Consider the following 25032-nt stretch of genomic DNA (forward strand, 5'->3'; position numbering starts at 1 on the left):
ACTAAAAATAGTACTTCCGGATCACGGAATTTTGAAAACGTTCTAAATAAAAGTCTCACCCGTAATTGTAGAAAAGTGTCAATAACTTGTATTTAATCATGATATATGAAAAATAACTGTTTAAACATTAACAATGAAGGGGCAGGCAGCAGGGTAAGGTCATTGGGGAGAAGGGGGCAGGTAGCAGGGTAAGGTTCAGGGGGAGAAGAGGGCAGGCAACAGGGTAAGGTTCAGGGGAGAAAGGGGCAGGCAACAGGGTAAGGTCAAGGGGGAGAAGGGGGCAGGCAGCAAGGTAAGGTTCAGGTGGAGAAGGGGGCAGGCAACAGGGTAAGGTCACGGGGGAGAAGAGGGCAGGCAGCAGGGTAAGGTTCAGGGGAGAAAGGGGCAGGCAACAGGGTAAGGTCAAGGGGGAGAAGGGGGCAGGCAGCAGGGTAAGGTCAGGGGAGAAGGGTAAATTCAGGGCATGCTCAGACACTGAAAGAGAGGACACAAAGACCTCTGGATTATTATGTTATTTCAATTTCAATTAATTATGCTATGCAGCACAGTGAAAAGATTGATCATGCATTTTTTATGGAAGTTCTGCAATTCTGCAATGGCCAACTGCTACATAAAAATGCAGAAAGGATTTGTGTCGGGCGGCTTAAATGGAAAGATGAGAAGTTTGGTATAGGCCTATGTGCTTGTGTTATGCAGCTAAAGGAAGGCATAGGTAGGGATAGTAAAGTGGTGGAGTCTGTACCGGACACTGGTGTTAATCAGGTGCTTGAATGAATTGAGTCACAGGAAGGAGTAGTAAACAGTGGACCTAGTGCTTTAGTAGGAGTTGACTGTACTGATAGTGACGCTGTTGTTTGTAGTGAGAAAGTTAACTATGGAGTTGACCATACTGATAAAAGCATAGATCAGAATCATTTGACACAACACATTATAAATACTGTTGAACACCCACATTTGACACATAAATTGTATGGGGGTGGTCGTGATGTTGGGGAGTACCAGAAAGTTAAGACTTTCCAAAGAAAGGGAGGAAAAATACAATACGTGTTTAGATTATTATGCTAGTTCACTGGCAGTACATGATGTCATGCAGCATAATGACACATTTGAGTTCCAATTTTGGGAGGAAGTTGCCAAAACTTTGCAATGGCCATCTGGAACAACCATTGTCATTAATCGTTGTATCAAAAATTCTTAGGAATATATGGAACAATAAAAGAAGTCAAATTCAAAGTCTTGTTAATGAGATTGAGTAAGAGGTTGAGTTGACAAACCCTTTGAGGCTGTGACACATATGTAATGACATAGGAGATAAGCGTGACAGCACAAACTTAAGTCAGTGCAACAGTCAAAGACAGTACACTAATTGATTAAAAAAACAGCAATCAAACACAAGAATGAGAAGGAGAAAGGCAGTGAAACGTAAACATGGTGAGGAATGTGTCACACATTAAAAGAAACCCAACACTCTTTTGTTTCTGTAAATGACCAAATAACAGTAAATGAGCAATGCTAGCATGTGATATCTGTGCAAATTGGTATCAATTTGATTGTGTTGGCCTATTCTCCAGATAGTCAAAACGATGTAGAATTTGCTACTTTTCTATGCAACTCAGAATCATGTTGAGTTTATGTACAGCCATTGCAAAATGGATTTAGTCTTAAAGCGGACTGTGACATTCTATTGCTAGTGACAACAAGGTGAAAAATGGTACAAAATGGTACTAACAGAGAATGTAAAATTAGGCTCAGGTTCAAAACCTATTGCCTGTGGAGAGTTTAAATGATATAATGTCAACTGCTCAGAGAAGACCCTCAGACTGCCAACTTAATATGCTAAATGTATACACTTTTGAGGATAAAGGATCTGCTTCTGAGTTTCATCCTGATGTAGCAAATAATTCATATGATGAATGCTGCTGCTGAGTGCTGCTCAATCAAATCTCAGACACCCAAGATATTGGGAATTAATACTACCACTTAAAGATAGAAAGTTGTGGTACAAGTTGTCATACAGATGAGGAAATCATAAGCTCCATGACAACTGATACAGATGAGCAGCATGTAACTGGAGAGGTAGGTTTATGTCTAAATACGCAGGGATACACTGAAATGTGTTTTGTCAAATTAGCCCAACTTTGGATGGTTCAGGCATATCACTCCAAATAATGGTGTGTTTACATTGACTCGTGAAGAGTGGAAGAGGGTCCATTTGGAGAGAAATGGTAGGTACAGTATTTGGTTAGTAAAGAACCTACTGAGTCTTTTGCACCTCATTTTAGCTGAGACAGTAAACGTTTTTCCTCTACAGTGATAGTTAAATATGTATTCCATATACAGTGAACTGCATTGCTGGCTATGTTCTGTTGCATTGGTAAATAGTCACAAACTCTTAATTACCTAATAATTCGTATTTATTAGCAAACGATAATAAGACAATTGCTGGGTACATCACATAGCGTTATGGTTTCACAGAACTAGGATAAGACGAGGCTTTACGCCACTAGAGGGTGCTACTAGGACAAGACACATGAAGCTATAAACCACAAGGCCATATAATCATCCAGGAATACAACTCAAATAAACTGGAAATAAATTGAAACCGTGATAGGATCTGTAAGAAGCAAGAAAAACTTGTAAGCATAGCACCAGTCCTATACATAATATATAATTACATATTAAAAAAATAACATTCTTTATCTTATATAGTAGTAATATAGTAGTAATATAGTACTAGTACTAATATAGTAGTAATAGTAGTAATTATCTTTAGTTCAGATATTCCGATGTAGTTATAATACAACAATTTACATTATGCACTATGGCTATGCAAAGCTGCAAAAAAATCATACAGATAGTGTTTTTGCCCCAGACTTTTGTTTTGGAGAAAAAATGTCGAACCGGAAGTCTTAATGTTGCCGCCGAGACGCTAATGCTGCTGTCATGACGCTAATAACAACACAGATCTTTGCTAGGCAGATCTTTGCGAGGCTGAACAACGTGTAACATGACAAGGGGGAATTGTAAGATTTAATTTTGAGCTTGCATGAAGTGAGCACATGTCGTTTGCCAAAGTTGGAAACTACGGCTCCCAATATGAAGTGGTTTCTGGATCACGTGATTGACCAGCTGAGAAATATATGCGAAGATTTAAACAAACATACTAAACTCGTGATTTTAGTCTACTGCAATGAATATATGTCAATGGGTTGGCTTTATTCAATACGCCCAACTGTATGTAAGGTTTGTATAATAATAAACACAAGCCTTAGAATGAAGAGAAATTAACCAAGGAGGTTGATCCTTCCGATCTAGTACATCTACTTCAACTGTCGCGTCAAAACCGTTGCAAAGAAGGGTAGCTACGGTAACCAACATAAAAAAATATTTTTTTACCTTTATTTAACCAGGTAGGCAAGTTGAGAACAAGTTCTCATTTACAATTGCGACATCCTGAATCCATGACAGGTATGTCCTCACCAACCAACTATCAAGGTAAGTCTTACTTTATGAGTTTACCAAGTTTGTCTGAACCTTGTAGTGTTTTGTAAAACAGGGTTTTCCAAATGTATTTAACATATATTTATTTATTCATTCAGGACAGGGTGCACTCCCTTGGATGATTTGTCTGATTTTGTGTCAGCTTGTAGAGTTTCATTTTGAGGATGAATCTTCAAAGCAGCCTGGTAATCTTGAAGACCTATGACAATATTTCCAAGGAATAAAAAAAAGTTTAGCTGACTGCACAGGCCACGGTAGGGATAGTCTGCTAAACCAGCTGTCCCTACTTCCTAGCCTAGGATATCCACAGCTGCATTATTTCAGTCACAAGGCGACAGTAGGCTTTTCATTCTGGGCAGAAGAAACGAAATATAATCTAAAAATAAATTGTTTAACCAGGCAAGTCAGTTAAGAACATATTCTTATTTACAATGATAACCTACACCAGCCAAACCCAGATGATGCTGGGCCAATTGTGCGCCACCCTAAGGGACTCTCAATCACAGGTGGTTGTGATACAGTCTGGATTCGAACCAGGGTGTCTGTTGTGACAGTGTTTACATATGTGAAGTTGGCGCATTTCTACGTTTCTAAGTGAAAATGTTCTACCCGACGACATAATCAAAAGTTAAAACATTTTAAAAACAGTGATTTTCAAACACTGCGTTTCAGTGATGTGGGGAGCAAGAATATACATTCCCTCTGGCGAGAAACTCGTTGCAGGTTTTGAAAACCAGTTTTTCTGACTTTTAATCCTACCTTGTGATGTCACAGAGAAGCATTTTTTAGGACCGTTCTTATTATCCACAGATCATAGAAACGTGCTGTTTTAGCACATAGTATTGTAATGAAACAGGCAGGGAGCAGGTCTCGAACCCTCGACCTTCTAGCCCGAGGTCCGGCGCGCTATCGACTATGCCGCAAAAATGTGCTCGTGTGGCAGGGTTGATGTCCGCGCTTATAAACCCTATTCCCTCCTTTCAAAGAGCGCGTCCTCGCGCTAGTTTGCGACTCTACGTCTTACAGGAACGAGCTCACCGACCAAGCACACGCACTGTCGTGGATGCAAGGTCCGATCACTTCAGACACCAGTGTAATGAAACAGCAGGGAGCAGGTCTCGAACCCTCGACCTTCGAGCCAGAGGTCCGGGGCGCTAGCGACTGTGCAGCAGGGTCGATTTCCACGCGTATAACCCAGGGTCGTTACAGTATGTAGACACTGGTATGGTGCTGATAATGGATATGAGGTTGAAAAGTGGCAGAATTGCCCTTTAATAAACCACAGTTCCAAAGATTCACTGATGAGAAAACCTGGTTAATACTTGAAAGTGGAAAGGGAAAAGATGAGTTTACATTACATTACATTACATTTAAGTCATTTAGCAGACGCTCTTATCCAGAGCGACTTACAAATTGGTGCATTCACCTTATGACATCCAGTGGAACAGCCACTTTACGATAGTGCATCTAAATATTTTAAAGGGGGGGAGGGGGGGTGAGAAGGATTACTTTATCCTATCCTAGGTATTCCTTAAAGAGGTGGGGTTTCAGGTGTCTCCGGAAGGTGGTGATTGACTCCGCTGTCCTGGCGTCGTGAGGGAGTTTGTTCCACCATTGGGGAGCCAGAGCAGCGAACAGTTTTGACTGGGCTGAGCGGGAACTGTACTTCCTCAGTGGTAGGGAGGCGAGCAGGCCAGAGGTGGATGAACGCAGTGCCCTTATTTGGGTGTAGGGCCTGATCAGAGCCTGGAGGTACTGAGGTGCCGTTCCCCCTCACAGCTCCGTAGGCAAGCACCATGGTCTTGTAGCGGATGCGAACTTCAACTGGAAGCCAGTGGAGAGAGCGGAGGAGCGGGGTGACGTGAATGTAATGTAATGTACACCTCTTCCTCCTCTGGTACTCTTGATTCTCGTAGGGCCTTGGGAAACGCTAGTGGTGTGAACTTGATTTGAATGTTGCCTGTGGCAAATCCACCTGTTTTTTTTCTTACTGATTGATTGAACACTGTTTTTCTGATCTATGTAAGAAACAAGCAGATGATATTCATTATGGAATACTCAACCAATCAACAAACTTATGATTGCAGAATGTACAATTTGATTGTACCAGAGTTTTATTTACCATGCTTGACTTTGCATCCGTTTGATGTTCTGGGTACATGTAATCTTTTCCGGTCAAATGTCATACATACAATTAAGTTGTAAAATACTGTGTGAATACTTTACATAATGTATTGCAGCTACTTTATACCCATGTCCATGGCGTTGTTGAATAGTTGTTTCTGTTTGGTTTTAAGGGCATTCTAGAGCGTGCATTATTTCCCTATAAGGCACGGTACATCAGCAGGGTAGAATTAGTTCATTCTTACATGTTATATGTTGGAGCTGCTTTTGAAAGTAAAAGTCGAATTGAAAACATTATTGGCATTGCTGAATTCAATTTCAATAATAGCATGCTAGGACTGATGGTTTGGTTAGCTAAACTAGTAAGTCTGTTTGTTTGGTTACTGTAAGCGGTTGCGTCATTCGAATCCGGTACAGAATCTGTCTTTAATTATCTTTAATTAAATTCAAGAAATAAATGGCAAATGCAATTTTCGTATATACAGGTTCACTGTATCACCACACAGGGCAAGCAGAGAACTGACTTGTTCTTGACAAAATTATTATAATATACTCTGTCAGAGGTAGTTCCTGCTTCCGAGCCGGCCTGTCAGAGTAGAGATTGGGCGTGGTTTAAACTCACCCAGCCTATTGTTGATTGTTGGCGCCTGAGCTTGTCCCAGCCCCCGCTTACATAGCTAATTAGACTAATATCTATATTTCTGTTAGCTAATGACTTACTGTTAGTAATCACAAAGTGCTCCCACAGTCTCCTTTTTTCTGCAATGTGAAAACTGCAACTCCATTTCCAATTTTTGCTGTGCTTTTGTCATCATCTATCGGCTCAAACAGGAAGGCTTCAAATAAAAACGGGGGAAATGTACCTAAATAAGGAGGCAAACCAAATAAAAATGGGGGGAAATGTACCTAAAATTAAGGAGACAAACCAAAGCAGTTTACCATTTACTACTGTTGACAACATTTAGATAGGTAGCTAGCTAAAGTTAGCTAGCTAGCTTTAGGGTGTTTCCCTTCAGATATTCGTCTGTGGAAAATATGTCTACTTTTCCAACCTTTAACTTACTCCTTTTAATGGTACATTTGTTACCAATCGTTTCTTTCTGTGTCCATGTGTAATCTTTGACAGTCAAAGGCATTTCAAACCAATTGTATAGTTAACTTTGATTTGCTAAATTGTTGTGTGGTGGTAGTAGCTACAACATTATTGGTGGTTGCCAAGGAAGAAATAAAGTTGTTTCCATGAACGATTGGTGTACTTCCTGTCTCAAAGTTTAGCGCCAGTTAAAGGGCCACTGCCAGGCCAGCCTACATTCAGATCCTAGAGCCCAGCTGGACTTGAAGGGTTGAAGCAAAGAATATCTTATAGTTCTAAATGTTCTAATGTCGTGCCCCTAGTGCTCAAAGAGGCTATTTTTTAAGGTCTGCTTTGAAGGTGTAAATCTGATAGCCCAACATTTTCAACACAAAAGCAAAGACACGATTTCAAAGTTGTTTTTATTAAAATAAGTTTTACAATAAAATGTTTGTCAATTTAGAAAAAAAGTTTGGAATCTGTACTATTACTGCATACATTCATTATAAGGAACAGAATACAAAACAAATTAAGCTTTGGGTCATTGAAGAAATTAAACCATATTGTTCATGCTACAGAGGCTCATATCTAATTTACTACCAGACCTCACAATTGAGTCGTTTGCCTTTTTTAAAATATATACCTCTGCATAATTTTCATAAAACCACAATAACATTGTTGTAATTATGACTGAAATTAACATTTGATATCATGTACCGGTCGGTACATTCAATATTCTAAAGGTAATATAATAAGGTGCTCATCTGAAAATGATATCCTTTTTGGTGGCCAATCGATGTAGGAAAAGTACAAACAGTTCATGTGCATGTACAGTGAGCATACAGGTTATTCATACATTACATTTACTAATAAACAACATTTTAAACTGTCAAGAAAATAAGGCATCTGCTGTCAATCATCTAGTATTTAAAAATGAACTTGAAAATCAAGCTAACTGCACTTTGCAAACAACGAGATATGTAAGTGGAGTTGTTATTCTGTAAGGAATGTACTTCTGAAATGAAATAAAATGTTGGTACGTGACCATTTTTGTGTTAAATCGAATAAAACTGGATTCAAAACCATTATCAATTCATTTGGAATGGGAAAATAATATATTATTCCTATAAACATTATCAATATTTTCATCACACAATATTCAGCTACATCACAAATGGCAAAAATTTTAACAGTCAACAACATACAAATGCAGTTGTTTCACTTGATATATTAAGCAAAATATCTGGAAGTGATGATGTATCAAAACACTTGTACGGCTGTTGATCCTGATGTTAGAACTGAATTAACAGTAAATATTAACTGCTCGTTCATACCAGTTCAAAAAGGAAGCAAACAATGATACAATTACATTATACAAAATTGAGCACAGTACTGTATACATTCACAATGCCACATTGAGTAGTTTAAAAAGTTGTTGAGTCGTTTTGATCAGTAGTTTTGATTTGTTTTATAGAATATTTTTTTTAAATGACTGACAATATGAAAACAAATTTCTGATCAATATCAACTACCAATATTTATGTCTGATGGGCCGAAGCCTAACTTGAGCAATGTACTCCCATAGAAAGTAGGCGGGAAATTTAGAAAATAGTTGAATCACCAAAATATTGCAATATTGAACTTAATGAAAAGTTCTCCAAACAGTAAGACAAATCTACATGAGAAAATCAAACCATTTGAAAATATATTTAGTTTACTTTAAACTACTTCTAAAACTGCCTTCCCTAGTAGCAAAAATGGAAGCCATGCTTGAAACTATAATTTGACAGAGGTTTTATTTTGAACCAAGGTTATTTTCCCTTTATACAGTAAGCATGTCTCTTATTACTAATTATCATATTATTTTACCTTTCCTAAAATAAAAACAAAATATTAGGAAATGTTGATTGATTGATAAATGCATCATGTTGGCACAAAAATAATACAATTAGAGCAAAGCAAAGTGCACACATGCTAAAAACATATTTTTAGAGTACAACATGTCTTTTATATAATAGGTTCATTTAAATGAGCTTAATCCGTGCTGCTGCTCCAGTTTCAACTGATCAGCACCTGAGGTGCTGACTTGCTGCACCCTCGACAACTACTGTGATTATTATTATTTGACCATGCTGGTAATTTATGAACATTTGAACATCTTGGCCATGTTCTGTTATAATCTCCACAAGTCACAGCCAGAAGAGGACTGGCCACCCCTCATAGCCTGGTTCCTCTCTAGGTTTCTTCCTAGGTTTTGGCCTTTCTAGGGAGTTTTTCCTAGCCACCATGCTTCTACACCTGAATTGATTGCTGTTTGGGGTTTTAGGCTGGGTTTCTGTACAGCACTTTGAGATATCAGCTGATGTACGAAGGGCTATATACATACATTTGATTTGATTCTGCATAATGTTTTACAAACTAAATTCATTAAGGCTCTAAATACATTGAATATCAACAGTTTGAAAAACACACATGGATTGTTCCACGAAATTAGTGCCTTTTGCATCCCTTTGATATTTTAATTAGAAATTGTGCACCAATATTGAATTTTAAAATCCTGTTATATTCAAAGTGCCCTTTAATATAAACCACATGGAGAATTCAACAAATCTGATTTTTAATATGAATAAAGACTTGCTTAAGTGCCACAATTTTGACATGTTCCTCTGTGCACTCTCTGACTTCCAGGGAGATATTAACCCACTAAACCTTAAGATTTATCCAAGTTATAAACCCCTAGTTATTTTGTTGCTTTGACGAAGTAATTTCTGAAGATTATTTATTTAATGTGATTGGTGATTATTTTTAAGGTAAAATGAACCCTGACCTTCATTTTAAGGTCAACCCTGTTACGTGAACTGAACTTTTGTTTTAATATTGTGAAATGATAAAAAAAAAAAAATGTTTTACAAAATACATTTTGAACATCTAATAGTGTTTTGTGGTGGGAAACCGAATGGGTCGAGCATAACACATCAACCCTGTTTACCCATAGCTAGATTAGACAAGCTAAAAATGTTTGAACATTTATACGTTTTTTTAAAGCTTGCATTCAATTGCCCCTCACTGTTGCACACACAACATCCATTTCCCCTGTCACGAGGGAATTTATGGCTGATTTTAAGATGACATCTTCAACCCTGTTACTGTCAAACATTTTTTTTATACATCTCAAAAGGCATCAAATTTGTGGAACGACCCCACATGTATCGAATCATTTCTAAAAAATGTATCAGATCCAAATCTGGTTGTATAGCATACAGTACAGGTGTTGGAACACCACTCCAGCTGTGACTATCAACCTTTTTGGGAAACAATCATACTGCTCAAAATCTGTCAAACTATAACAGCAGTTGCAAAACATATCGGATTAAAACGTTGAATGCGTTTGCATCCGTCAATCAGTTAACCTTTCCGGATAGCTTACTCATACTGATGTTGTAATAGCTTAAATAAACTATAGGCCAGGAAAGTTGAGAGGAACAGTAAGGACCTCGTTAAGAGAATGGCATTATTGTGGTCAACATGGCCAATGGTACCTGCCCAATAATAGGGAATACATATGACATTAAACAGAACTTCAGTCTAGCTTTTGCATCGGTCTACGCAGGGGACAGAAACTGCTATCCAAGTTATACCAAATATCAAATAAAACAACAAAATGGTAAAAATGTAACCCTTTGTAAAAACGTAAGGAAAAATCACCTACAAAGGAAGCATATCAAAGAAAATGACCAGTGTAAGAGAATAATGTTGCTGACGGCCCATATTCATGACCATATCACTCTCTGTTAACTGTTGGCTGCTGCCCTGCTGGCTGCCCTGTTACCTCCTTTGTTCTATGGAGCTGTGCCCCTTTCTCCTCCATGCAGATGTCACAGCCCCACACTGCCGACACCTCTGCTGTCAACAGGTTATAAGCTGTCTCAGTCATTCCAGTACAAACCCTGTGGAACCATTTTTGACACGAGGCCTCACACAGGATAGCTTCCTGGTCATCATTCACTTCATTCAGGCATATTCCACACGGAAACACAGGCTCTGTGGAGGAGTGGCTAGGCCTGTTGGGATGCATCAATGTCTTATTGATGGCCACACCACCACCTCCATTGCTTCTACTCCGCTCCAGGGGGGCTGCCTCCATGTGCCTGCCTGACTGTGGGGACTTCTTCAGGGAATCATTATTGGGGTGGATGATGCCGTTGATTTTCTCTGTGGTGTTAGGCTGACCTGCACCCTGACAGACCAGGGCACCTCTATTCTTTGATTTCAGGTCGACAGAGTTTTTCTGACCCATTGTCTCCTCTGAGCCATGGCTTCGTTTCCGTGGAGATGTGTTCTGGGATGTACTTTTGCTTGACACCACCTCACTCATGTCCTGTTTAGGTGTCGGTGTATTAGACTGGGTAAAGCTGTTGTTTTGCTGTTGCCGAGTAAAACCAGGACTAGGGTCCATGCCGGGTTGGGGAGGTGGATTCCCAATTGGATTGACTGCTGATCTAAAGCTCAGGCCCATGTCAGGAGAAGTGCTTTGGGTCACATTATGCAGATGCACCTGATTCAAGTTGTCATGGGGACCTGGTCTTAAAGGCTGATTGGGTGGAAGTGGCATGTTACGGTTGTTGGTTAATGGTGGATGGTTACCATAATTGGGATTTTCATGGTAACCATAGTTAAAGTCAGGGGGTCGATTGAACCCCATGCCCATTTGAGTCTGGGCAAAAGGGTGGAGCTGGTTTCGTATTTGGTAGGGACCCCTGTAAGAAGAGTGCATCCTATTGGGCATGAGGTGGTCCATCCTGGGCAGGCCATAGCCACTGCAGCCAGGGTAGTGCGGGTGGCCAAAATATGGGTTCCCAGAGGACAGAGGCTTGAAAGATGGTGTGTTGTAGTTGTCATCAAAAGGATTGGTAGCCACTAGGTGGTCAGCACTTCGGTTTGGTGGTGGAGCATACTCAGATAGGGGAGCGAAGAAATGGGCCTGGGGACACACATGAAAAGGCAATGATAAAGGTAGTTGATACAGAACTATGTAAGCAGCGTCAAACACTTGACTATCAACAGCCATTCAGAGAACTTCTCAAAAGTTTGATGAATAAGTGACCAGCATATTTGTTTTGTCTTGCTGTAGCATTGTTTGACTGAATGAGGTTGGTAAATATCGGAAACCACAAGATTTTCGACCTATAACAAAGAAAGGGAATCTCAGAGTTAGACTATTGTGCTGGTATTTTACCTGTGCGTTCGACTTGCACTTTTTCTTGTCTGGGCTATCCAGCAGAACACCCGGCCCTCCTAGATCATCAAGCCCACCATCTCTACCTGAGAAAGAAAACCACACAAAATGTTATACAGCCACATAAAATGCAGGTTTCCCCTTAAACTACAAGGCACACTTTTCACTCTGACAGACATTGTATAGAAAACTTACTTGTGGCATGCCAATATGTTGAACACCATAGAATTTATTTCATTTTCTCACGAATGGCTTATTGCCTACACCTTCGTGAAGTCCATGTGCAAGCAGTGTCAGGACTAAATTATAAGAAAGGCTGTCTGCACACTGTTTTCTTGTAGTTTAACCCAATTTCAATGGTCCAATCTAAAATGTTTGGCAGCTTGCTGCCCCTATCACGTTATTCAAGTTGCCCATATGATATGTGGCAAACTGTAAATTCATGTAACCTAAGTATGATATAGTCAGTATACTTGGTAAACAGAATCAAATTACCAGTACTCAGCTGTAAATTAATGTAACCTAAGTATGGTATAGTCAGTGTACTTGGTAAACATAATCAAATTACCAGTACTCAGCTGTAGCCTCCCCTCCTCTCCTCTCCAGGGTATATTACCACAATAGATCAATATAGTGGAACTCTGGACCTAACCCTTTTAAAGTAGTGCACTAAATAGGCAATAGGATGCCATTTGGGGCCTAACCCTGGTCTATAGACTCGACACCTGCCTGGAGTTCCTGACAGCCTCCCAGTCTTCATACATGGTCGATAACCAACATCCTCCTAAGGGCTCCTCAAAGATACATTAAAGGCTCAATCACAAAGACGTGTTGGATTGTTATGCCACTACATTTATCTACTGGATCTGGGGGGGGGGTCATACTGGCTTGGTATCTATTATCTACTGGGTCTTAGGGGTCATACTGGCCTGGTATCTATTATCTACTGGGTCAGGGGGTCATACTGGCCTGGTATCTATTATTTACTGGCTCTGGGTGGGGGATCATACTGGCCTGGTATCTATGATCTTCTGGGGTGGGGGGGGTCATACTGGCCTGGTATCTATTATCTACTGAATATGAATGGGGGTCATACTCACCTGGTATCTATTATCTACTGGGTCAAGGGGGTCATACAGGCCTGGTATCTATTATCTACTGGCTCTGGGTGGGGGATCATACTGGCCTGGTATCTATGATCTTCTGGGGTGGGGGGGTCATACTGGCCTGGTATCTATTATCTACTGGGTCTGGGGGAGTGGGGTCATACTGGCCTGGTATCTATTATCTACTGGGTCTGGGGGAGTGGGGTCATACTCACCTGGTATCTATTATCTACTGGGTCAGGGGGTCATACTGGCCTGGTATCTATCATCTACTGAGTATGGGGGGGTCACACTGGCCTGGTATCTACACGGGGGGTCATGCAGACCTGGTATCTATCATCTATTGGCTCTGGGTGGGGGGGTCATACTGGCCTGGTATCTATGATCTGCTGGGGTGGGGGGGTCATACTGGCCTGGTATCTATTATCTACTGGGTCTGGGGGAGTGGGGTCCTACTGGCCTGGTATCTATCTACTGGATCATACTGGCCTGGTATATATTATCTACTGGGTCTGGGGGGTCATACTGGCCTGGTATCTATTAGCATGTAACAGTTGTGCAATGCTATTAAAACCACCCACATCTCTATTTGTGGGCTAGTTTGTGTAATCGTTATTTAAAAAATGTTTTTCTCAAAACAGTAGGCTAGCTCTTGTATGATAGCCTACAGTCGTCTACTGGCGCATGTGATTAATGATCATCAATGTTTTCAATTTCTGTAGCCTATATCTTGTTATAAATAAATAGGGCCTACAGTTTATGCAACATAATTTGTCCCACAGAGGTAAAACTCAAGTCTCAGACAGTTGTTTAACTAAATTAAAAGACTCGTCAGATTTCGACAACTTACATGTCACTTAAATGCACTTCCTATATCGTTCACGGCAATAAGAGAAAGTCAGCTGGCTACATTTTTTTTTTTTAATACAAAAAAAAAAAAACTTCGTGGCAGTTCCAAATTTGCGAACACATTCCGACAGTGAAAGTTTTGACGAACTTTCCACGTCAGCAAGGTCAATTAGATTTGAATAGTTTACGATTTTTTTTCAATTGAAAATACCAGCGCTGTCTATTTATTTTGAGTTTCATTCAATATTTCAAAGGCCTTGAGGTAGGCCGATAAGCTCCTTCAACGTCGTAATTATGGTCGAGACTTGTGTGCAGCGTATCGTGCCCCCACAGACAGCAACATACCACGCGCAGGAAGGGAAAAATATCAAAAACGCGCATTACCTCGGTTTCTTTTGAGCGAGAAGGTATCTTTATCCTGTTCTTTTGACATTACTGAGCTTCTTACATGACTTAAACGTGCATAGTTGTGCTGAGAAGGTAACAGTACCCAACCGCTCTCTTCCCCCAGCAGCAATCACAACTATCTGTGTGACGAGGAAAGCTGCAATCGTTTGCAAAGTTTGGGAGGAGCAGACAGATTCAACTCCATGATATCCTGTGTCACGCAGGGAAATTATTGTTAACATTGTATCATTGTCACATATTTCTCCACGAGGCACATGTTTGGCACTTGTAAAGCACGGTTAATATTAGATTTTGACAAACGGAACCTTTGTGTGACAGCACAGAACCCCCTCCACATTGGCATGTTGAATGTGTCTACACTGTCGCTCCGTCAGAAGTGTGGGTGTACTGTAATGATGCGACTGGGGCGGAAGCTAATAAATCCAGTCTGGATATTTAGAGGCAATATCTGTCTGTCTAAGAACGGTTTATTTGAGGTTTACTACATACTTACCACTCTCTTTGGTTGAGTTTTTCACTATTCATTTTCTGAAGTGATATCTGCTTAGTCATGATAAGGAGTTGCAGCCTAATAGGCCTATCTACTACTCTACACACTTCAAAGGTTGTTTTTACTGTAGGAATATGCTACAGGATTGACAAAAAGCTTAAATGTTTTACTAAACTAAAATAATAAAGTTGTTGTATAGGCTACACTATAGATGTTTTTGTTTCTTACTCACAGCCATCTGTTGACACCACACCATTTTTTTTGTAGGTTACAGATCTCTCCAGAGGCACTACTGTCATACACATGGGGTTAAACAATCTATGTATTGACGTTTCTCATCCATTAACAGTAATTAACTGCTGCTTTTTCAGATAAGGGAAGACCAATGATTGGATGGACTGTAATAACTGAAGATAATGCCAGAGGGCCTTTAACTGACTACAAGAGGAAGCTTTCAGTCTTTGGACACAAAGTTCGGTGAGGAAGACAACCATTGTCACAACATGGACCAAAGGACATGAGCTTACAAGTGCACTCTAGGGTCTGTGTACATTTCGTTATTTTGATTTCCGAGAGGAAAAACAAAGTCAATGTATTTTCTCATTTATTGTGTCAAAGTTGGACATGGAATAATGGAAAACACATAACAACAAAATATCATTACATTTTGGAATTTGTTTCTGGTTTTGTTCATACCCAGATGTACACACCCCCTCATAGAATATTAATTGTTTAGGGGGAGTGTTTACAGTCTAGGTCGGTAGCACAAAGAGAGGATTTGATAGTATGAGTGTGACCGGAAGATAAAATTACTAATGTTAGCTAAGATGCAGCACTTATTATAAAGTTTGCATGCCAATAGAACAAACTCAACAACAACTGAACAAAGTAGGCTAGTAGGTTACTGGCTATGCTATAGTCATACTAGCTAGTAGTAGTTAGTGTAAGTAAGTTAGTCCCTAAACCTGCTAAAGCTGCCTTGGCAGAGCTACCTGCTGCAGAAAGGTCAGATTAGCTATATCCTATATCTTTTGTTGACTGATGGTGTTTATTGACAGAGGAAAAATTAACAGCAGTTACTGTAAATGGTTACCTATGGCACTTTGCATAGCTAACTTAGCTATTGCATACACCTACAACAATATCAAATTAACCTATAGTCAGTGCTGATGTGTGTGTGTGTACACCTGTGTGTGTGTACTAAATATACTAGCTACTCTAATACAGTCTCTAATAGTTTTATAATAATACTCTAATATTGGTGAGGACAGACATACCAATACGTGCAAGAAAGTTCACATTGTTTATTTAAACTCAGTCATTCTCAGAATTATTTATTGTTTAAATTATTTTTAACTTTAATTGGACAAGTAGGCTATAACATTTTTGTCATGAAGAAAGTTGTAAGGACCTAGGCTTGCTTGAATACCTTGAAGAAAAGCTGTTGGTGTTGTGATCAAAGATCAAACAGAAAAAAGGAGAAAAAAAAACATTGACACAAAATAATGACAAAACACAACAACGAGAGTGTGTATTGGTTACATAGACTCCCAATGTTGTGTCCCAAAGCTACTCTCGCTACAACTGTGGAGCAGCTGTGGGTTCCCCTGAGTTTAACTGTAAATGACCCACAGCACTCCACCACTGCAGCTAAAGCCAGCAGCACAGCCTTTACAGAAAAATGTTACTGCAGAAGAAAAGGGGACTCAGAGCACCAGATAATTATGATTCACACCAAGTCCTCCACTACATCCCTTTATATTCACATGTTCAGGAAAAAAAAGAGAACACAACTCTTGAAATTAAAGAGACACAGGACTGGATCTGCATCACTCGTTCTTTCATCTCTTGGCTCCCTCTAACTATAGCATCCATCACATCTCTATCAAAAGCTGGAAGAGGAACCTGAGGTAGAAGACGGTATATCACTTATTGGACATTCACAACCAATACGAGAATGCAGAACCCTCTCAAACATTCTGATTCTGAAAACATATATAAGAATGAGAACCCTATGGTTACTCTTTATCACAATTGAAAAGACAAAAACGATACTGTTACTGCAACTGCTCAATAATAACTTGTCTATTCCAGCTTTTAGTTGTTATCAGAGTTGGATTGCAGTCACCGAGCATTATAACAATGCAGAGGATTACACATGTAAATAAAAAGCAAAAACAACTCAAATATTCCATATACAATATGAACTTGACATTTTAACACAGCTTTTCAGACTAATGATCATCTACAACAGTTTAAAGAAGTATTCACATTCGTATCAAAGATTAATACATTTTAGGCATCTAGGAAAAAACTAAATTCAGTTGGTACTTTCTCAAAACTGGGGTATATGAAACCCCATTGAAAAAAACAATAATATGTATTTCTCCTCCAGTGAGAAAAAGTAAAAAATAATGTATAAAAATCGGTTTATTTTTTGCTTCAATGACAAATAACAATGCATGTTTAAAAGCACTAACTGTTTACCACTTTCATCTTGGTTTGTGGTCTAATAGACACCCATTTATTAAGTAGTAATCAAAACCTAAATGGGGATAAAGCTTTTGGAACCAAATAAAATGAGAAAATATCATGCAGAGATATATGTCTAAATGGATCTCTTGCCAATGCGCAACAGTGAACTGAATTCTTTGGTATACATTGTTTGCCATTCAAATGAAAGTAAAACTGATTGTGTCACACTTCATGCAAACTGTCATCCTATTAGTTAGAAATCCGTTGATTGAAAATACTGTTGCAATGTAGGATAAGAATCTATATAATATTCTGTATATAGCTCCGGAATATAATTTCCCCCTACAATGTACACATCTAGTTGCAACAGTAAAGCTCTAAAGAAAACCAATAATAGGGTGATTTGGTTAGTGTGCATGACGTTGATTATAATTGTCATTTTAACCATTATCAAGGGCCCAAAATCCTGGGGGCACTTTCTGAGAGAACCCGCATCTCAACTCAGTTGGTCACAGAACAGGGGCACACATGTGCAAAGCTTTGTCTTAGAAGCAGCATCTCAACTGATCTGCGTTAGATTTTTGGTCTAATCCCATGAGAAAAACCTCATTGTAATTTTCCCAGGGACCCGCTGAGAGATCAAAAACAAACAGAGGGAGCAAACAATTACTTTGTATGATAGCATCAGTCACCGCTGCACATTGGCTGTGATCAACAAATCAAACTAATCTGACAAGTGCTAAACTTATTTTTCTACTCTATGGTAAAGTATCAACTACTTAAAGAACAAAAGTAACTCAAATCTGTACTCAGTAGTACATAAATGTCAACAAAAATATAGATATCTTTAGAGATAAAATGTTTTCTTGGTGTTCATTCCATTCACTTCTATCGCACTGATTTAACGCTTTTGGTTTTCAACAATCGTTCTTCACACTTCTCCCATCCCCATGTGTCAAAGAGCTGGACCTCAGATGGATCGGACTTTGGTATATGATCCTTTCTGCTTGTCTCCGACATCTGAGGGTCTCTTTCCCCATTTAAGGCCATTTATAAAGCTTTTAAGGTCTGCTGTGTTGAAACACATCGACACAAGCATTTTTGGTATGTTCTTTCCCAAAATAACCAAAATGATAGCCTGCCATACCACAGACACATTATTCCAACTGAATTCAACTGAAGTTTTTCTACCTGTGAGTGGGGCATCACAAGGCTCTGCACCGTAACTGACAATGTTCTAGAGATACATTCAATACAGATCTATGGCAACTACCATCTACAATGAGCAGTTCAGGACTAAGAAGATACCCTGTCAGTCAACCATGGAACATTACACATGGCTTTTCAAATGTACTAAACCTTGTTCCCTGAGTTTAGGAAAATAGTAACACAACAAAATAATGCTTAAAAAGAGGTAGTATAAAACAGGAATTGTAAGGGCAACTGCACATTGACCAAGAAAAAAAAAGAAAAAATGTCTTAACCATTATTACTATGGTTATTACTACTATATAAATAACCATTATTACTATGGATAACCTGAAAAGTACATTGTGTCATACTGGCTTATTATTGAATTTCAGCAATGTATGTAGTAAATTGTACTGGCCCTTAATCTACCATAGCCAAACACTCAAAGCTTATTGTAAAGTAACCTGAGAAATAGTCTAAATAACCTGTGATAAAGAAGAAAATAACAACGCTTTAATTGAGATCTGCAGTACCCTTACAATCCCGTACTTCATTATAAACAAGGAGGAAAATGAATACGGGATACATTTTACCTAGCAAAAACTAATTATTGCCATCAGGAAGTATTAGTTGTTCCATAAAGGAAGAGACCCCTTATATAGTTCAGGTATAAGTTGTTATTATTAAATATATAGTTGGAGTTTACCGAGAGGTAAACTGAGGTAGATAATCAGCAAAAGAAGGGCTCACTCTACACTTTGCTCCAGTGATAAACTCTTAAATAATGTCAAAAATGTAAGTCACATTTCACATTTTTGACGATCTCTTGAAACATTCATGGTGGGTGAGATTTTTCTTTCAAACACATACACACAAACATTGAATAAAAATAAAATGAGTACACATTCACTAGAAGAAGATTCTTCGATAGAAATCACCAGAACCTAAACCAGAGCCCAGTTCTTCCAAAGACCTGGATTTTTGGATTTCTGCTCATTGTCTTTTAAAACAGTGGAGTGAGTTTAGGGTTGAGAGATTGATGGGAGGTCACACAGACTGCTAGAGAGAAAGTGCAGGCTGGGAATTGTCTGGGGCCTGATAGTGGTGATGGTTGCACGGTTTCTCCATGGAGTCTCCAATCTCCAGGTCGAGGTGAGACTGCTCCTCCAGCTCCCCCCCACTCTCCTGTGCAGGACTGCAGAATGACCCCCCGCTCTCCTCTCTCAGAGACGCAGGGCGGCTGCTGGGACCAGAGGACAGGTTGGTCATCTCTGTCTCGTCGTGAGAGTAACGGCCCGAGTCGCCTGTCTCCTGGCTGCCCTCGCTGTTGGAGGAGCCCTCTGTGTCAAAAGGTGGACCAAACAGGACCTGCAGGGAGGTGGGCTGGTTGGGTGACGACAGAGACTCATCCTTGTAGCACAGCACTGTTGCTCTTGGCTGGTACGAGCAGATTCCATGGCTCTTCCTCTGGATCTGAGTAAGTAAGAAAGGGAGAACAAAGAAGGTAATTAAAATGGATAAAGGGAGGAATATCTAGCTGGTCTCACCTCCAATTATGTTATATTTAAGTCATGTTATTTTACTTGAACACTTTTGTTTCATCATTCTTACCTGGCTTTTCGTAGCATTCATTTTTTTCTGATTAATGAAGGAAAACCACTTATTTCTCTTCTCAGTGATTGGATAAACTGGTCCGAGGCTATTGATGATCAGATTTGTTCCCCCCTGGAAATAAAATAAAATATGCAATGCTCTGAATCTGTCTACTGGTTATTTTCCATGTACTTTGGAGACATAATGCAAGAGGAAATAATGTTAGAGGAAAGGAAGGGCGTAACAGCCATATCCCCTTACCTTGGCATCAATGAAGTGGTCTGCTCTCATCATTGGCACCATAACATCAGCATTCTCAGCCTGGCCCTCAGAGCCCAGGTGGGCCAAAGCAGAGGGGACCTGACCATCCTCCTGCCTGATGGATTTAGTAGCTGACGATTTCCTGTCAAACAATCCTACAATATTAATATAGAAATAACAGCAGAGGTTCTATCCAAACCAACTGGGCAGTCAGAAAAGTAATCTCATATGAAGTTACAACAACACACTAAATCTGTTAAAATGGTTACCTGTTTTTGCCTCTGCAGACAAGGATGAAGGCACAGATGATGATGCAGATCAGTGCAATGCAAACCCCCACGATGATCCCTGTCATTGACTTCTGGTCCAGGTGGTAGAAACCACTAGAGAACACTGCAAGACAGTTGTCACAAGTGAGTAGACAGCCACAGGAGACATACACTCCTATCTAGAGTCTGTGTGGGTACTACATCTCCACACTGTGTATCAAAATCAATACAGCTGGCAATCACCTCCCCTGACATTCACAGAGATGTATTACAGTGTAAATACTTTAGCAGGAGACCAAGGCTGCAGGCCAAGCTATTGAATTTGAGTTACATCTAGTAGGTCAAGTGACGACAACAAGAGGAATCCTGTCATGAAAGTCAATGAAAGAAAGAACAAGTATGCACCACATTCGTCACTAACCTGTAGCTGAGCCATGGGAGCGCCTGGGGTTGTGACCGGAAGTGGAGCCATCGCTCTGCACGGCTAGTTCCACGGTGTGTGAAAACGGCCCGTCTCCCATATCGTTGGACGCAGACACCTTGACCAGGTAGATGTTCCCCGGCTGTAGGTTCTCCAGTAGAGCCATGGTGATGCTCCCTATCACCGAGAAATATGTGATTAGTGACCTATGTCAACCCATTTCAGCCTCAGCAATAAAAGAACATGGAAATGTGAATATTGTTTTAACACGCTGCAGTGTTGGCATTCACCATGTGGTAATAAATATAGCTGTTCAAATTTATCTCTAAACAAATGACCTGGAGGAAATATGTCAGGCCTGATTTTGTTTGCTCCTCTCTCCCATTTTCAACTGACCCATGAAGAACAGGGTTTTACAACTCAGTGGGAAAAAACCTGAGGCATATGAGGGGATATTTGTGACCAGATTGTCAGGCAAAGGACAGAGGGTCAGGGATCAGAGGGCTCTAACCCCCCAATACCACCCAGCTCCCCTGCAGTAACGGTTGGGGCGACAGGTTTGAGATCCAGTGGTGGGGGGCTGGGGCAAGGCAGGATGGCTTTGTGAACAGCCTCACTTTTGACCCCCTCACCTGTGGCTTAGAAAGGAAAGATCAGATGCCTCACATTTCCTGGAGTCATCTGCTCTTAATTACGCCTATGCTACCCAGAATCTGTGTTTTTACCCAGGAGCTGGACACTCCAGTAATACTTACTGCCACACGTCAGGCCTTTGGGTACACAAAACATATGTGTGTGCTGCTATGGCCACATTAACTATATGGTAGTAGTCCATAGTAGCTACAGCACTCTTGACCAGTGTGTTTCAGGTTGAATGATTACAATCTTGATTGATTGAAGTCCTTCCTTCACTCACTCAAAAGAGGAGAATGAGAATATTGGACCTAAAGCCAAAAAGACAGATCATACCCCCCCCAGTGCTAGATCAAAGCTCCAAGTATATAATCCATCCTTTGATTGGTAAGACAACAGGAGGGGGCTATCTAAGAACAACCTGAGATCACAAGGACCAGTGACAAATACAGAAATGGATCAGAGGATGACATTTGTTGATTTCCAATGGCCTGTATAGTGTGGAGCTGGGGCAGGGCTCTGTCTTTGCAGCCCAGTTGAGCCTGCAGCCTCTCTCTCTCTCGCTCTCTTTGGCTCACCTTCCCTCTGCAGCACCTTCCACTCTCCAGCTACCCAGGCCTTCCTGGAAGCATAGAAGATGGTATAACGTGTCACCGCCAAGTTGGGCTCATCTGGAAGTTTCCATGACACCAGCGCTGTGTCGTCCTCTATCAGAGTCACTTTCACACCTGACGGTGGCAGAGTAGGTGCTGGGGAGGAAGAAATACCAGTTTTAACCCTGAGGCTAAATCACTGATGAAGATGTACATCTGCCATAAAAAAATAAAAATAAATGCTCTTCGTAACTGGTAATGAGTGTTGAGGAATACTGAAAATGTATGTCTGAACCAGGACCTAGACCAAAGCATGAAATTTTAATCAGAGAAGGTTCTTTGATGTCACTCAAAAGGATAACTACATCTCACAAGCTATGGCCCTTGCTTATGATCCCTTTCCCTAGAGATGTGTAGATATGTGTAATAATGCAGTGAGAGAGAGAGCATATAGACTACTGTGCAGTTCAATGAATTTGCTCCTGTGTGTCTATTTTTAATCCTTTCAAGTGCAAAACCCCATTAGAGGGAAAATGAGAGCTCATTGGCAAGGCTCTGTCAAGTGGTTGCGCTCTATTTGTGATTTGTTTGCAGAATGCAGAGCCTTATGGATACGTGACTGCGAGAGTCCTGGGGAGATTTTTAAGACAGGCACAATAATTCCAGTAAGTATTCTATTTCAGTAGGCTAGGAAATACCATCGGAGCCCAAAAAGGGTGAGAGAATATTCTATTAATCTATACAGCATGTGCTGCTGTATGAAGCCATGTTGGTGCTCACCTTCAGGCAGAGTGCTCTGGTAGACCACAGGGCTCCAGGGGCTGGACAGTTGGTCAAGGTGCAGGCGGACAGCAAACTCATACCTGGTGTTGGGCTCTAAGTCCGGGACCAGGATGTTCTTCTCAGCACTGTAGAGGAGAACCACAATGATCAAAATGGATTTAGAACATATACTGTATATGGAGATTATTAATCAGATCCAATACTTTGGCAATTGACCTGCAAATTAACCTTAAATCCGTACTAAGTGCTACCCTGAGTTTTATGACCATACTAAGTGCCCTCTATCCAGCTAAATGACTATGTGCTATGGGGTATGAAGAGGAAGGTATTATATAGGACACTCACGTCTGCAGGTAGAGTACCAGGGAGGCGTTCTGAAGGCCCACAGGGTTACAGCGGATGGTGTAGTTGACGATCTGGCTGGAGGTGAAGGCTGGACGCCCCCAGTGGAGGAATACGGCAGATGAGCTGTTAGCCTTGGCATACACGTGGTGAGGGGGTGGCGGAGGGGGCACCATACGATCACGAACCGCTGATGCACACAGAATTTTTTTTATGTTAGAGGTACTCATGCGTCGAAGGATTGATAACTATCATCTATCTCAATAGACAATGGTTGCTTGCTTTATGTGAATAACTTACAGACACATCCAGGGGTGCTGATAGTCTGGTCTGCCTGGTAGCCATCGCCGATGAAACTGAACGCCAGGAGCTTCACATGGTACTTCTTTCTTGGGTCTAAAAATAACAGCATGTACATATCTTTCACTGTAGACCTATGGGTGTAATATACTTTTTTGCATACATCATATAGACTTTCACCTCAAATTGACCAATGTGACCCTTACAGTGGAAGTGAGCATATCTGTCCACTGGGGGGCATTACACTGAACCAGAGGCTGTGTGATTTCTCCAACAAGTGGGCTGTGAGGGTGCTGGATCTGAAAGAGCATGGCTGAGAGGTCAGTGTGGTTTGGCTGTGGAGCTCTGTAACAGATGCTGAGTGCTGGGAGGCCAGTCCCTAGGTCAGTTCCTGCCCTGCTCAGGGCACTGAGGCACACAATAGAGGGCCTCCTCTATCCAGCACTCTGCCTTTTCAGGGAGAGTAGGAGAGAATATGTCATGCCCTACCCAGGGCTGCTGGCCAGTGGGCAGTCCTATTCAGCTCCAGGGTGGGGGAGGTTAAACCACAGGACAATGCCCTCCCTAGGAAAGACAGAGCGGTCAATCACATGGCCAGAGTCAGTGGTATAACAGACCCCAGGTAGAACAAACGCTGCTAAGTTAAATGTGCTCTCTGTACCCAACAGGCCACTGATAAAATGTTCAGGCCAAACACTATCCAAATGTTTCACTTCATATCGGCATTGATTGGTTAATTTGTCTCCTAGACTACGATCTCTTGTCATCCTGGAATAACCAGGTTACTGTGCATGACATATTCAGATAAGGAGGATAGGGTTGGAAAGGTAATACTTCATCATATTAATGTGTTATTACCCTGTCTTGTGCGTAACAATAGTATAACTCATTCCAGAAAAATTGGTTGAGCTAGAGTATAGCTGTATTGGGTGAACCGGCTGCAGTGTATTAAAATATCATTACACAGGCAATTACAGGAAGCTCCTGCTGCAACCATGAGGACCTTGCTGAAATAGCTGAGGATCTATCAAACTAATGACTTACTGCCTCCTAGGAATTCCAAGGTTCTTCAATATTTCAAAGTATGTCACCCATCATTACACACAGATTAAGCAGAGGAATCTAACCAAATTAGCTTCAATCTGTGAGTGTTAATTCAATACGTTTATTTTGAAAACACTGGGACATATTGATTTGTATTTCAGTCATCAGTTGTCGAAACAGCACTGAAATACAGTCTAGTCTAGAGGAAACTGAAGTGCTTGCACGGCCTTACATGAGTTCTTACAGCACATCATAGGCCTGCCTACGTAAGAGGCTGTGGGATGACACATCATTATCCAACCGAAGAGTGGGGGTAAGTGTAGTAGGCTGTATAGAAGAAC

At 40.6% G+C, this 25032-nt stretch overlaps 2 protein-coding genes across 2 annotated transcripts in view; both read right to left on the reverse strand.

Moving 5' to 3' along the window:
• Nucleotides 1-8975: 8975 nt before the first annotated feature.
• LOC124033731 (pygopus homolog 1-like) lies at nucleotides 8976-14402 on the reverse strand. The gene is made up of 3 exons (XM_046345941.1): nucleotides 14273-14402; nucleotides 11934-12019; nucleotides 8976-11678 (listed from the first exon to the last, which is right to left on the reverse strand). The coding sequence occupies exons 1-3, from the start codon at nucleotides 14319-14321 to the stop codon at nucleotides 10479-10481; spliced, it is 1335 nt and encodes a 444-aa protein (XP_046201897.1). The 5' UTR covers nucleotides 14322-14402; the 3' UTR covers nucleotides 8976-10478.
• Nucleotides 14403-15527: 1125 nt separating this feature from the next.
• Nucleotides 15528-25032, reverse strand: part of LOC124033732 (protogenin A-like) — a 46817-nt gene continuing 37312 nt past the window's right edge. Inside the window, exons 11-19 of the mRNA XM_046345942.1 lie at nucleotides 23648-23743; nucleotides 23351-23537; nucleotides 23003-23130; nucleotides 22208-22378; nucleotides 20997-21173; nucleotides 20576-20699; nucleotides 20307-20448; nucleotides 20064-20177; nucleotides 15528-19925 (exon numbers count right to left, since the gene is read on the reverse strand). Of these exons, the coding sequence (XP_046201898.1) occupies nucleotides 19512-19925; nucleotides 20064-20177; nucleotides 20307-20448; nucleotides 20576-20699; nucleotides 20997-21173; nucleotides 22208-22378; nucleotides 23003-23130; nucleotides 23351-23537; nucleotides 23648-23743 (1553 nt within the window). The 3' untranslated portion in view covers nucleotides 15528-19511. The remainder of the gene's footprint in view (nucleotides 19926-20063; nucleotides 20178-20306; nucleotides 20449-20575; nucleotides 20700-20996; nucleotides 21174-22207; nucleotides 22379-23002; nucleotides 23131-23350; nucleotides 23538-23647; nucleotides 23744-25032) is intronic.

This window comes from Oncorhynchus gorbuscha, linkage group LG04 (genome assembly GCF_021184085.1).
Source record: "Oncorhynchus gorbuscha isolate QuinsamMale2020 ecotype Even-year linkage group LG04, OgorEven_v1.0, whole genome shotgun sequence".
NCBI classification, from domain to species: Eukaryota; Metazoa; Chordata; class Actinopteri; order Salmoniformes; family Salmonidae; genus Oncorhynchus; species Oncorhynchus gorbuscha.